The sequence below is a fragment of the Abramis brama genome (assembly GCF_963993115.1).
Source record: "Abramis brama genome assembly, chromosome: 7".
Lineage (NCBI taxonomy): Eukaryota > Metazoa > Chordata > Actinopteri > Cypriniformes > Leuciscidae > Abramis > Abramis brama.
Window position 1 is genome coordinate 19,157,844 of NC_139969.1, and position 13,276 is coordinate 19,171,119.

The following is a 13,276-nucleotide window of genomic DNA, read 5'->3' on the forward strand; positions in this document are numbered from 1 at the left end:
TTCAGTCAGGGTTGCATGGGTGCATTTGGTCCCTACAAAGCAAACAAGTTTATTTGGTGGTGTGTGAATAAGGCTCTGAAAGATTTATAAATCTTTATATAAAATCCTTTTCTGTGTCACATAATAAAAAAGCTGAAAGAATAGATTCTTTTTTTTGTACTAAAACAAAGGGATATTTTATTATGAACATAATGACACCAAAATAGTCTGAATTTTACAATGATATTACAGAGACAAAATGTTTGTCAATATTGTAAAGAAAGTAGTATTTGTTTTCCTAGGTCATCGCTGCTGAAGACTTATGGCATCTCTTGTCTTTCACTATCTTTATCATTTCTGATGTGTGGTTTGAATGTCTTGGCATTGTAAACCCACACTGTGTCAATTCCTTCTCCAGCTACATCATCAGGAGTCCAAGTGGGAAATGGAAAGCGACAAGCTACCACTTTAGCTGAACTCTGGAGCTCTGTTTGGAGCTTGACTTCAAGCTGCTCCATCTGTGGATAAAAAAAATAATAATTATAAAGAATGTTTGTCTGATCTTAGATTAGATGCATTATCAGGGAAACACACATAGATATTAAATATACATCATATTACCATTTGAGGAACCCCAAAGATGACCACATTGGAGTACTCTGAAAAACTGACCTATGAAAGGAGTTTAAAGTCACCATGGAATCAAAATGGACAGTTCGTATTTTTATGGATAAAGCAGTATTTATGATAAATGATTTATCCGTGCACAGCTTTATTTTTGTAAAAGTCATGTGCCCACATAATTTACAGCAATAGCAGATCACAAAGTTGTGGACACCTAATTGGATGGACAAAATCAGGTCCTGTCCTACTTTCTTTTTTTGTTTTTGTTTTTTGTTCAAGAAGCTGTTTCACAATCACTTATATATTATATGTCACAATAGGATACATTATGACCCTCAAGTGCCATGCTCCCTCCAAAATCCCCATTTGAAGGGCTCTGCCCTTCAGAGAGTGTGTGAGGCATAGGGATGCTTACATGACATCTATAGCACATGCACTATTTTTTAAGAGATCATATTGAGCTGTAGCTGCTTAATCAACTGATTAAAAATACAAAAGGAGATCCACATTTAGATTATGATTGACCTGTTCTTACCTTCCAAAGGTCTGAAATATAAAACGATGTGCTGTGATGAACACCTTCCCTCCAGGCTTTGTAACGGGAGTACCAGACCAGCCATGGGTTCAGCTCAAAGCCAACTGCCTTGAAGCCTCTTTTTGCTGCAGCGATAACCTACACCAAACCATGCAGGAATAAGATTTTTAGGAGATTTTGGGATAATGGTTCAACAGGTTACTGTGATTAACTAACATCACATCAATGCTGTTATAAATTTAGTTGAATGGTAATGATATGCCACGGTACTGAATGGTACTCTTTGTTAGTGCAAACTCCAAATTAAAAGATCAGGAAACTCACTATCCGTCCATCTCCGCTGCCGATATCCACCAGGGACCCTGATCTATTTTTCAAAACCGTTAGAACGTTTTCAATTTGTGTCCTTGTTGCAGGTACGAATGGCAGACAAACTTTCCTCAATGCTGGAGCAATAAACGGCCCGGTGACTCCATACAGAGCAACCAATGACCCACCGACGACACAAGTTGCAATAATACCGAGTCGTTTTTTAAAAGTACCTTCACCCGCTGATCCCTGTTTATAAGTCTCTGAGCGCAGACTTGATTCTGTGCCAAAGTCAGACATCCTGAAATGAATTCACTGACCTCCTTACTGAATGCCCAATGACAGCACGCAGCTTTTGACAGCTGTGAGGTCAGATACGCAATGAGCTAAACATTTCAATAAATTAATAACGTTGGCCTAAAAAAAATATACAGACTAGTATATAAGTCCACATATTATATAGCTATGCCTATGTGTACAACAACCACATAACTTTCACAGACGAGAGGCATGAGAATCTGTGCATCTACTTATTTGTCCGACAACAGACTGGAGCGTCGACATTAGTTCCACTCTCTGTGTCACTTCGTAGTCCGTACAGATGATCAGATGGACAAATACTGTTAATTCAAGACATAATAAAAAGGGAGACATGCAGAAACCCAACACATTTTTGCTTAAAAACTTTCCACCTGTTAATTTACAGTCATTTTCTATTTGTATTTTGAGTGGCGAGTGATGAAAGTTCCTCCCCTGCAATTACTTTTGTAAACCAGTGGGAGGCACTATTATGCGGCTCATTACTCATCACAGCATCTTCTGGCGGCTGCTGTTTTTTCAACCTTTATGGCATTTGTAATAAAACATCACTTTTAAATCTTATTTAAATGTTGTTATGACGAGGATTACACATTTTTAGAAATGTTTACATGTGGCGCTTATGTCCACATTAAACTGCTACCAATAGGCGAGGAAAGTGGAGGCATGCAGTGAAAAAGAGCATTTTGTTCTACGGTACATGACATTTTATAATAATAATGCAATAAAATCAGACTGCATAACAACTGTGCTTGTTCGTAATTTTATCAGTAATGTGATATGAGAATGAAAATTGGAGTATGAAGGGTAACAAAGTATAAAAGAAGCACATATGTTCTCACACAGGCATAAAATCAATGCATATACAAATAAATGAAGTAAAAATTAAAACACAATTAAATTAAACCACACAGTTCAAGAGAGAAGCCTGTTACAGATCACAAAAAAAACAAAACAATGGTAAATATAACCATAACAGTAATGACAGGATTTTATGTCATGTTTTAAATAATACCCGACCCAAACGAAACAGTATGAATCTAAAGTATTCACAAACATATGCAATGATCCTCTGTCCTAATATAATTTCTCGATACTAGGAGTAAAACAAAAGTGCACAACAGTCATCAAATTATATGGAATAGACAGCAAGCACACTGTTCTAGGCAAAACAGGGAAAGAAAACTGACAGTAATACAGTTCAATGGTTCATTTAATGCATACAGCCATATTTGTTGATTGATATTCCTTTATAGATGCAAAATGATGAAAATGGAGTGACTAGACAAGGAATTGTGTCTGTCAACAAACAAAACACTACAAATAAAACCAAGACAAAAGACAATAAAGAAACAATCTATCCGACAGCTGGGCTGATGTGCATGGAAAACCATTAAAAGTCATTGGATATTGACCGATGCACAGTTCTGTCCATTGCAGATCGCCCGTGGCTGGTGGTGGGCCCATCATAAAGTTCATCATCCAGGTCGCACTCTTCAGCCCCATCGTGCGAGTAGCTGTGCTTCATCACCAGAATATTCCTGCGGCCAGTAGGGGTGGCTTGCATAGGGAACTGGGGTTGTGCTGACGCCTCCATCTCTGAGAGAATGGCAGTAGCATCTCGCAGGCTGAGGTCGCTGCGGCTGCCTCGAGTGCTGGACATCCCGGAGCCACAGTGGTGGCCGTGGACGCATTTGGAGGAGGTGCGCTGCAATTTGGGGAAATCCTCAGGTAACACCTCATCATCGGATGAGGTTGCTTGCCGTAACGTGCACAGCTCGTAGTGCGGGGGTTCAAAGGCCTCGTGAAGCAAGGTGGGGTCAAATTCATCCCTGCGGATTATGTACTTTTTCCGTGGCTGTTTTACTTGAATGATTATCGACACGGTAAGCAGGATAATCACCACTCCACAGGTCACTCCAATAATGGTTACATTGGTATTGTCAAGGCTGTCCAGGATGGTGGCTTTTCTTTTCTCTGTGTGAGAGGGGCATTAAAACTTTATGTGGTATAGTGTTTGGAATTTAGAAAATAATTAAATGACAAATAATTAAATGAATATACACTAACATTCAAAAGTTTGGGGTCGGTAATATTAAAAAAAAAAATTTTTTTGAAAGTTGTCTTTTATGCTCATCAAGGCTGCATCTATTTGATCAAAAGTACAGTATAAACAGTAATATTTTGAAACATTATTACAATTTATGGAGTATACAAGTGGTGTAGCCTACTAAAAAAAGGGATAGTTCACTCAAAAATGAAAATGCTGTCATCATTTACCTGCATGACTTTCATTCTTTTGTGGAAAGTAAAAGAAGATACTTAAAAAAAAAGTTCAAAAAAGTTGTTTTATTCAATTTTGTTTTGGACCCCAATTGACTTTCATTGCATGGACAAAAACTGTTTTTCAAAATATTTTCTTTCATATTCCACAGAAGAAAGAACAGTCATATAGGTTTGGAATGACGGGAGGAGTAAATTATGACGTTTTCATTTTTTTTGGACGAATATCCCTTAACTTTTTACTTAATAAGTGGATTATTTACATTAGCTTAGTAAATACATTTGCAAGTATTTAATTTCGGAATATGTGATTATATACCTTTGCAACCATTCTCATCCCAAGGATAAACACAGTTTTGGATACCATTGCACACCAATGTGCGGTTAATACACATGTTGCTATGGCAGAAGAATGCATCTCCATCACATGGAGCTGAAGAGCAAAATGATAATAATAGAAACCACATGAGACAATACCATATCATACAGTTAAAACTGCTAAAGTGACTCAGTACAGCACTCATAATGTGTTAATCCAAATATCCAAAAAGCAAGCTATATGTGCTACTGAAATGTGTTAAGATAAAAAAAAACTGATTTAATGACTCACGCTCGTGGAAGGTGGTGAAGAGGATACGGAATCGGCTCCTGCGGCTGGTCTCATCGGCCCACATGCGAATCACACCTAATGAAGTCAGCAGCATCACGTCATTGGCCACCGTGCTGCAGAATTTATTCTTCAGATGCTCCACTGAGCTGCTCCCATCATACACCGCCACAAAGTTACGCTTGCACTCGTTCGAGTTCTGCATCTCATAATCCAGAAAGCGCAAATAGATCTGTGCAAGAGACACATTTACAGTCATGCTCAAAAGTTTACAGACACCTTGCAGAATCTGCAAAATTGTAATTATTATTTTATTTAGTACTGTCCTGAATAAGATATTTTACATAAAAGATGTTTACATATAGTCCACGAGACAAATTATTCAGTTTTCCAGCATATTTTGCAAAGGTGAAAACATGCACTGATGCTTCAGAAGGAAATGCGATGCATTAAGAGCAGGGGGTGAAAACTTTTGAACAGGATGATGTCAATTTTTTTCTTATTTTATTTAAATATCAAATGCCCTTAGGAAGCAACTGAAGATACTTACATGTTTCCCGGAAGACAAATTAAGTACAATTTACCTTGATCTTTAAATTCAAAAAGTTTTCAGTTGTCCTCAGGGTGAAAAGATGGATCTCGAAATCATACATTCTCTGCTGGAAAGGGTTCAAATATGCAAAAGATGCTGGAAAATTGAAGAATTGGCAGGACCTGGAGGACTTTTCTGAAGAACATCGGGCAGTTTAACTGCTCAGGATAAACAATGGACTCAAGAACAAGCATCACAAAACATTAAAAAAAAGTCGTGGATCATCCAGGTTATGAGACACAGTATTAAGAATCAAGGGTATGTAAACTTTCAGAGTACTGAAAAGACTAGCTTAGACCAATATGTTGGGTTTTAATTGAATTGAATACAGTTGTGAATGGGGGTTTACCTTAGAGCCAGGAGGAGCTCTTATGAACCACCTGCAGTCTACAGCCTCTGTTTGCAATGCTTTGCCCTCTTTCGCAACCATTACAGACTCCACATAGCCCTCTGGCCCGCTCATCTCAAACTCACAAACTACACCATGAAAACACAGCAATGAATCGTGAACTGGTTTTGATATGCAGAGGGTAAACTTAAAAAAACACTACACTTACGTGGAAGAGGTGGTGGAACTCCAATGTCTTTGAAATCAGGATCTGCAAATATATACAGAGAGTGAGTGATTAAGGATTTGAACAAGGCCTTGATCTGTTTACAAGGTCAAAATCACAAGTGATTTCATATTCAGATTAGTAGCTTTTCACAAAATATTGTCCTAAATATCAAAATGAGTGGTTGTTGTTGTAAAGATCTCTGCAGAGCAGCATTAATTTAAAGGTTTATGTCATGCTGTTTATCTTCAAAAAACTACACCGTTTTTTTAGTTCTCCCCAATTATCTTTCTGCAAAAGTTGGTCTAGCAAGGAAAGTCATGCTGGTTACGAAGCCTGGCGAGGACTAGCATGCAAAACGGTGTACATACACTACCGTCCAAAGGTGTAAGATTTGTAAGATTTTGTTTTGAACAACTGTTTTCAACATAGATAATAATACGAGATGTTTTTTGAGCACCAAATCAGCAGAATGATTTCTGAAGGATCATGTGACACTTAAGACTGGAGTAATGATTCGAAAAATTCAGCTTTGCCTTCACAGGAATAAATCACATTTGTCACATTGTAATAATATTTCACAAGATTTCTTCCTCAGAACATGGGAGCTATTTTAAAAAGATGTTATTTCATTTCCCTGATGGTTTCAAAGACTAACACAGATAAATGAAACACATGGTTTACTTCTCTCCCTGACCTTGAAAAACTTATATCCCAGCACAATCATTTATTTTCTTTTTGCTTAATAACTGAAACACGTAGGATTAGGGAATGAGAATGATGTCCTGGGGCTTGAGTCAAGATTGTACGTGGATTAATAATCCCTGCACCAGACTCACACAGATTAGGCTGCACAGCGTGAGAAAGCAAAGTAATAAGACATATGTGTGTTTACAGAAGCCTGTTTTTATTTAATATATTTTTGCACAGTATTTCAGGCTTAAACAGTTAATAGACTTTGGACAGTTTATAATGTAGATCAACTAGATCTAATCTATCATTTCCAAAAAACTCACTGGGATATTTCAGAGTCCTTTAGGGTTTCAATCTAAAAATCATTCAGGGATTCGCCATAATCCTCTCATGTTTTCTTACCTCTGGTACAGCTTGGCTAAGATTATTCTTATGATGATGTAACAGGACATATGGATGTAGGTCTCTGATAAATCTATGATTTATGATGTGCAGGATTGTATTTTACAGTATTCCAGGTGTACATATAACCAAAAATCATTGATTGTAAAACTAAAATAAGTTTGCCTTTCATTTTTTAGCTTTTGTTTAAAAAAAATTTATAATCTTTTTTTCTTCTGGTTTCCGCAGTGTGTGGATGTCATGGTGTTTGGCTGTGATGCATGAATTTTGGGTTTCCTTTATTTCAGGGCTCTCAAAATTCACAGGGCTCAGGACAAAGACGTTATTGCAGGTCTCCCTCCACCAGGACCTGTCACAGGTTCTCCCTCATGTCCCTGCTTCATTACCTAAATACTGCTTACCTATCTGTTCACTGTTTATTAGGCCGCTGCGATGAACACTGGTGTAATCAGAATTTAAGTTTAGCCTAACATCACATAATTAGGGAGACCAGCCCAATTTAGTCAAGACGCACATCATATCTGTCTCGAACCTCAGTCGAATACAGTCAAAAAACACTCACATTTTCATTTTTACTTTGAATGATGTGACTATGAATTCAAAAATATTCTGACAAAACATTTATGACCCCTTTGCAACCCAACAGTAATGCATACTCTATAACAAATTATTTTGGCCATCCCATACACTCTTAAAAATAAAGACTTCTCATTGGCATTGATGGATTCAATGAAGAAACTTCATCATCAATGAAACCTTTTCATTGGACATAGGTTCTTTAGATTACAAAATGTTCTTCACACTAAGAAAAAAAAAAGGTTATTTTAAGAACTGTTCGCTAGAAGGTTCTTTGGGGAACCCAAAATGGTTCTTCTAGGGCATCACTGCAAAAAACCTTCATTTGGAATCTTTTGTAACCTTTAATTTTTTAGAGTGTAGATTTTCAATAGGATTTGGTGAAGCTGAAGTAGGAGGACAGAGCTCAGGGCATGGAGCAGACTGAGTGTGCTTCTCTGAAGACAAGCTTTCATTAACTGGGATCAGAGAAATCACAAACCTCCCCCACTCAGCTGCTGCATGTGTGCCTGCACTACAAATGCAGGGCCATCAGACCTGAGCACTGAACACAGCATTTACCAAAACAAGTAGGATTCTTACTAAGAATAAACCATCAGTACCAAAACAACATTAGAACTGTGTATGCGTTTTGTTTTGCAATAGTCCAAAAGTCACAAAATCTGCTATTCAATAAGTAATTTAAGCCTGTAACATGCTGAAAAAATATTTCAGATTTTGCACTTTATAAATAATTAAAAAAAAGTTAATTTGTGACATGGATCATCTCACTCTTTGTACAGACGGTCAGATGTTCTTCCACTGAAGAACAAGATGCTCCTTGGTTCAATCTCAAATCATGATCTGGACAACATGATCATCAGGTTTTACAAAAACTTGTATAAAGAAATGGATAAATAATTGGTTGATAGAGACAAATGCATATTCTCAGGCCTGGCGCCATGGATATCCCTGTGCCCCCCTTCCGGACCAGGCCCCCCAAACCCCCAAACCCCCCACAACAACCCTCCCTGGCGCGGGACCAGAACCCCGGACCTGCATATACTCATGACATAAACAGAACACTTACCTTGGGTGAAATTGTACCGAGCTGAAAATCCAGTGGATTCTAGTTCACCATCTGCCACAAATTTTAACCAAAGGTATCGTCCACTGGACCTAACATAATTCGGGCTCTCTTGTCCACAGAAACGGCCGATGATAGGAGAAAAGCTGAAGGGTCCATCCCTGACTTCAATGTGGTCAAACTTACACTCCCACGATGGCTCAATAGCATACTTTTCATCAAAATACAGGTCGATGCATTGCCTTTGAGAAGCTATGGCACAATTAAAACTTCTAGTTAGATATAGAAATATGACTCATTAACAATGATCAAAATGTAAGCTGAATAACCTTCAATTATGTATATGCATTCTCGGTCAGGAGGATATTTCTCAGGATAGTTAGGAGATGTAAAAATTCCTCCATCAGAATCTTTGACCCAAGAACCGCACAATCCCGCCGGTGTCACACCTGAGTTGTTTTCAACTGAAGAGACAAAGCATTAAGAAGACTGCCATGAGATTAAAACTACTTGGATTAAACAACTACAATGTGCATTGTTAGAATGAGTCAATCCTGATTTTGCACAAGATCACAATGCCCTTCTTGCCCACTTAATAGGTCATTGTTAATAAGAGATAATTACCTACAGCTTTCTTCGGTGGTGCTGTTGGTGCTCCAGAAAGTCCAAGATTGACGAGACTTGCAACGACTGCTAAAATAAATAATAATGATCAGAAATAATGATGGTCAAGAATAGCTTGCTTCATGCTTAAAAAGTTCTTAAATGTGCCAATACAACTCTAATGCACAACATGTACACTGTCTTTGCATTTAATGTTTATACTGTGTAAGTGTTTTTGTTACTAATTCCTATCTATCTATCTATCTGGCTTTTATCACTGCATTGTCAAAATTGAGGACGACATACTTCGATGTTTTCTCAGTCAATTGTGACATTAAGGTTTCTGTATGTCCCGTACATAAATAAAGACTAGGCTAAATAACAAATAATTATCCAATGTACAACGACATGTTAATCAACGTTTTACAACTTTATAACCACTTTTGCAAGTGTATGTTCTAACTGCCACTTGAGGTTTAGTGATATAGCCTACTTGCTTTCGTGTGAACGTTGCAAACAGAATTACACATTAAATATAAGAATATGGCTTAAACTTAAAGGGAATCATGCATGTATTGTTCCCAAAAGGTTACTAGGTCGATAGCAATAAATGCAACATAACATTTATGTTCGTTTTCATAGGCTAACGCACTGTTTTGATATTTACTCACCAAGAAGCAGTTTTACCCGCGGCACCATGATTCTCCCCAAGGGTTTCAACTTTGAATTCCATGAAATGCGAATTGTAGTGACGAAGCGAAGGATAAATTTTAGAGATAATATAACTACAATATATAAAAGTCCGTAATTAGAAGAGGCTGCTTGAAGGACGCGACCCAAATTATGTGAGATTCATTGCAAAAATTGTTGCGGCTATTCCCAGAACTCGCGGTGTAGTTGAAGACTGATTGATGGAACAGGTTGAACACAAATATCTGCGTAATCCGCCTCAGTGCACAGAAGACCTGCGGACATGAAGAGTGGATTAACGAGATCCCTTCTCTCATACGTGGACAGACTTGGCTAACAACGTCGTGAATATATTCTAAATGCAGTAGGCTACCCTGCCTCAGATGAAGTTTGTCCAAGTAGCCCACTGTTAACTAATGATTTGCTGATTAAAGTTGGCCTACTACTTTGTGCACTTTGAAATATGGTTGTTTGATTGTCGTGTGCCAAATGAAAAGTTTTGTCAAGTTCCTGTAGCAGCATAGGCTATTAGATGCACCTAACGATAAGACTGTGTTCAAGAAACTAGATGTACAGTAATGTGGAGGAAAAAGTGAAAAATAAGACACTAATATGGTCCCAAATGCTTTCTAAACTGGCATTCTCTGTGGGAGTGCTTTTCATTAGCATCTTGTAAACAAGAAATAATGGATGCTCCAGAACTGGGAAATACTGCAAAAGAACCCGCTTCAGTCGGCTAAATCTCTCATCTTTTAGCTGGAAAGTAATTTAATTAGCACACTGTGTCATAAGAACAAAACTATTAATTGAAATGGTATGGCACTGAAATTAGTGGTGTGAAAGACGATTAATATAAATAATCTGCAGTAAATGTGCATTTAAGAATAGCCCATAATCACACTTTAACAGCAAGTAAAACTGGTGCATATACACCCCAACTGATTTAAATCTGTAACTATAGTTACTGCAAAAGGTAACTCTACAAAATATGTCTCATAAAAATGAATTAACAGTTCTGACTACTAAATCATATTTTATTTTCATAAGGTTATGTGTGAACAAGTTATAATATAATATTTGTATACGTGTATTAAAAAACTAATTTGTGCACTGCAAGATCAATGAAAAGGTGAAGGCAAAAATGGGGACTAGTCAGATGATCTAAGATGTACAGTTTCTATAATACATTCATATAGCCTAAAGATTTTAACCAGTGATGGGTGCAATGCATTACTATGTAATTAATAACAGTAATTTAATTATTTTTCCCTTAAAAGTAAAGTAAGGGATTATTCTTAATTTTTCTGTAATCTAATTACAGTTACTTCTGATGTAATTATTACTCATTAATTATAAATCATAAAATACTGTGTATAAAATAACTCTATATAAAACAATAGTGGATTTAACATCAAAATGTAACATCTAATAATGTTAAAAAGTATTTATCCCTTTAAATACTTTGGTCAGTTCAATAATAATTTATTAATAATTTTTTTTTCATATTATTTATTTGAAAATAAAATTGATTGAATTTAGATTTTTAATAGAGCGGTTTCATGTATTGTTCAAATGGTCAAGGTTGATATGGGATTCAGAAAGTAATTAGTATAAGCAATTTTAAATAGGCCTACTAAAACTGCTTTTAACCTAAAATATTGATGTTGCTAAAAGAAAAGGCCAAATGACTTGTTATGCGCGTCAGCCATGCAGACTGCGGTCTTTTGCACGTTTATGTTATGATTTACAGCCTATAGGTTTATCGGCTAGCCTACATCTTTCATTTGATGAACAGTCTCTGCATGTGTGAATTCAAATTTGAAGAGCTTACAGTTTTTCTGAATGTTGCACTGAATGTTGAAACCAATAATGGATGGTAACAATATAAGAGGGAGAGAAGGAAGAGTATGTGTAAAAGAGGTTGTGAACAAGGAGGAAGAGGATGAGGACAAGGAAGAACAAGGTGTGGAGAATGTTGTCAAGGCTGGATCTGGCTTTAGGATTTTTCCCTTTGCCTGCAAAGATGATATTGTATGTGATGTGGGCAAAGTCCTCTGGCCGGACCCAACATGAAGACATGATGCTGAAGCAGAATCAGTCTCTCATTGACCTTGATTCTGCAGTTGCACAAATCTTCTGAGTGACTATAACATGCTTTTTTAGAGTTATAAAACTGAAACCTTTTTGGCTTTTGCAATTGGGTCACTGTATTTTCACAGTATGCAAGAGATGAATATACAGACATTCGATGGGCCTACTATACAATATCCATTATACACTTGCAGTGCATACAGTATACCATTTATTCACCTTACTACTGTACGTTGTCATACTTTACATAATTGGAAAATTAGTTTACTTTGTTACAATATGCTTTTTTCCCTGTAACTGCATGCTTTGGATTCAGTGTTCTCCATTTTAGTTCTCCATGTAGTGTCTAACGAATGATCTGTAGTGTTTATAATTTTTGCTTGCTGTGTGTATGATCTGAAAGTTTGATTTTGCCAGAAGAGTCAGCGGTTCTCTGAATGTGGTTTGAAAATTTGGTTTTGTGTTTAATGTTTTGAGAAAGTGAGTGATGGTTTCAAGAAATGTGTTTTAGCAATTCAGAAAAACTGTAAATTAAAACTAGCGAAGTATTACAGTTTTTCTGAATAGCTAAAACACATTTTTTTGAAACTATCACTCACTTTCTCAAAACCTTAAACACAAAACCAAATTTTCAAACCACATTCAAAGAACCTCTGACTCTTATGGCAAAATCAAACAATTGCCTCAAAACCATTTTATCTGTGCTCAAAATCAAACAATGCTTTCAGATCATACACACAGCAAGGAAAAATTATAAACACTAGGCTACAGATCATTCATTAGACACTACATCAAAAAATGGAGAACCCTGAATCCAAAGCATGCAGTTACAGAAAAAAAAAAGTATATTGTAACAAAGTAAACAAATTTTGCAACTACGTAAAAAAAGTATAGTAATGACAACTTAAACAACAGAAAAACTGTAATGATTTAATATCTTTTTACAACCACTGGATGGAGCAATAGCACATCATATTCCTTTTTTTAAACACTCACAAACAATGGGATGTCACCAGTGTACAGCCATTGTCCTCTTACAGCATTACATTGAAATTAATTTGGCCATAAATGCTGAGCAGACCTGTTAAAGTTAATAAAGTGGTATAATAAGACATTTATTTACAGTAAATTGGATACAGTAGCCTACTTTTAAGGAGATGTTTGGACTAGGCAATTCATTCAACGCACAAATCCTTAACGTTTATCCTTCTACAGATTTGTCGTATTTGTATCGTGATGGTTTTCAAAGCACCGATTAGTAATAAGGTTATTCTAATTATATGTGTAGTTTAGCTGTGATGCATCAGTTTTGAATTTGAACTTGATTGGAAATTATTGCGCAATTTAAAAACTT

At 36.6% G+C, this 13,276-nt stretch overlaps 2 protein-coding genes across 5 annotated transcripts; both read right to left on the reverse strand.

Annotated features, from left to right (window-relative positions):
- Nucleotides 1–156: 156 nt before the first annotated feature.
- On the reverse strand, nucleotides 157–1,998 carry atpsckmt (fATP synthase c subunit lysine N-methyltransferase). The gene is made up of 4 exons (XM_084119428.1): nucleotides 1,463–1,998; nucleotides 1,139–1,276; nucleotides 601–651; nucleotides 157–497 (listed from the first exon to the last, which is right to left on the reverse strand). The coding sequence occupies exons 1-4, from the start codon at nucleotides 1,745–1,747 to the stop codon at nucleotides 300–302; spliced, it is 672 nt and encodes a 223-aa protein (XP_083975554.1). The 5' UTR covers nucleotides 1,748–1,998; the 3' UTR covers nucleotides 157–299.
- Nucleotides 1,999–2,514: 516 nt separating this feature from the next.
- Nucleotides 2,515–10,123, reverse strand: LOC311086514 (neuropilin and tolloid-like protein 1). Of its 4 annotated transcripts, none has more exons than XM_084119430.1 (9): nucleotides 9,813–10,123; nucleotides 9,163–9,228; nucleotides 8,868–9,002; nucleotides 8,542–8,790; nucleotides 5,805–5,846; nucleotides 5,597–5,724; nucleotides 4,659–4,887; nucleotides 4,368–4,481; nucleotides 2,515–3,742 (listed from the first exon to the last, which is right to left on the reverse strand). In XM_084119430.1, the coding sequence occupies exons 1-9, from the start codon at nucleotides 9,838–9,840 to the stop codon at nucleotides 3,159–3,161; spliced, it is 1,575 nt and encodes a 524-aa protein (XP_083975556.1). In that variant the 5' UTR covers nucleotides 9,841–10,123; the 3' UTR covers nucleotides 2,515–3,158. The 4 variants fall into 4 exon arrangements, with proteins under 4 accessions (XP_083975556.1, XP_083975555.1, XP_083975558.1 ...); XM_084119429.1 differs by having other exon boundaries at nucleotides 9,163–9,231; nucleotides 9,813–10,090; XM_084119432.1 differs by lacking the exon at nucleotides 8,542–8,790.
- Between the last annotated feature and the right edge of the window lie 3,153 nt (nucleotides 10,124–13,276).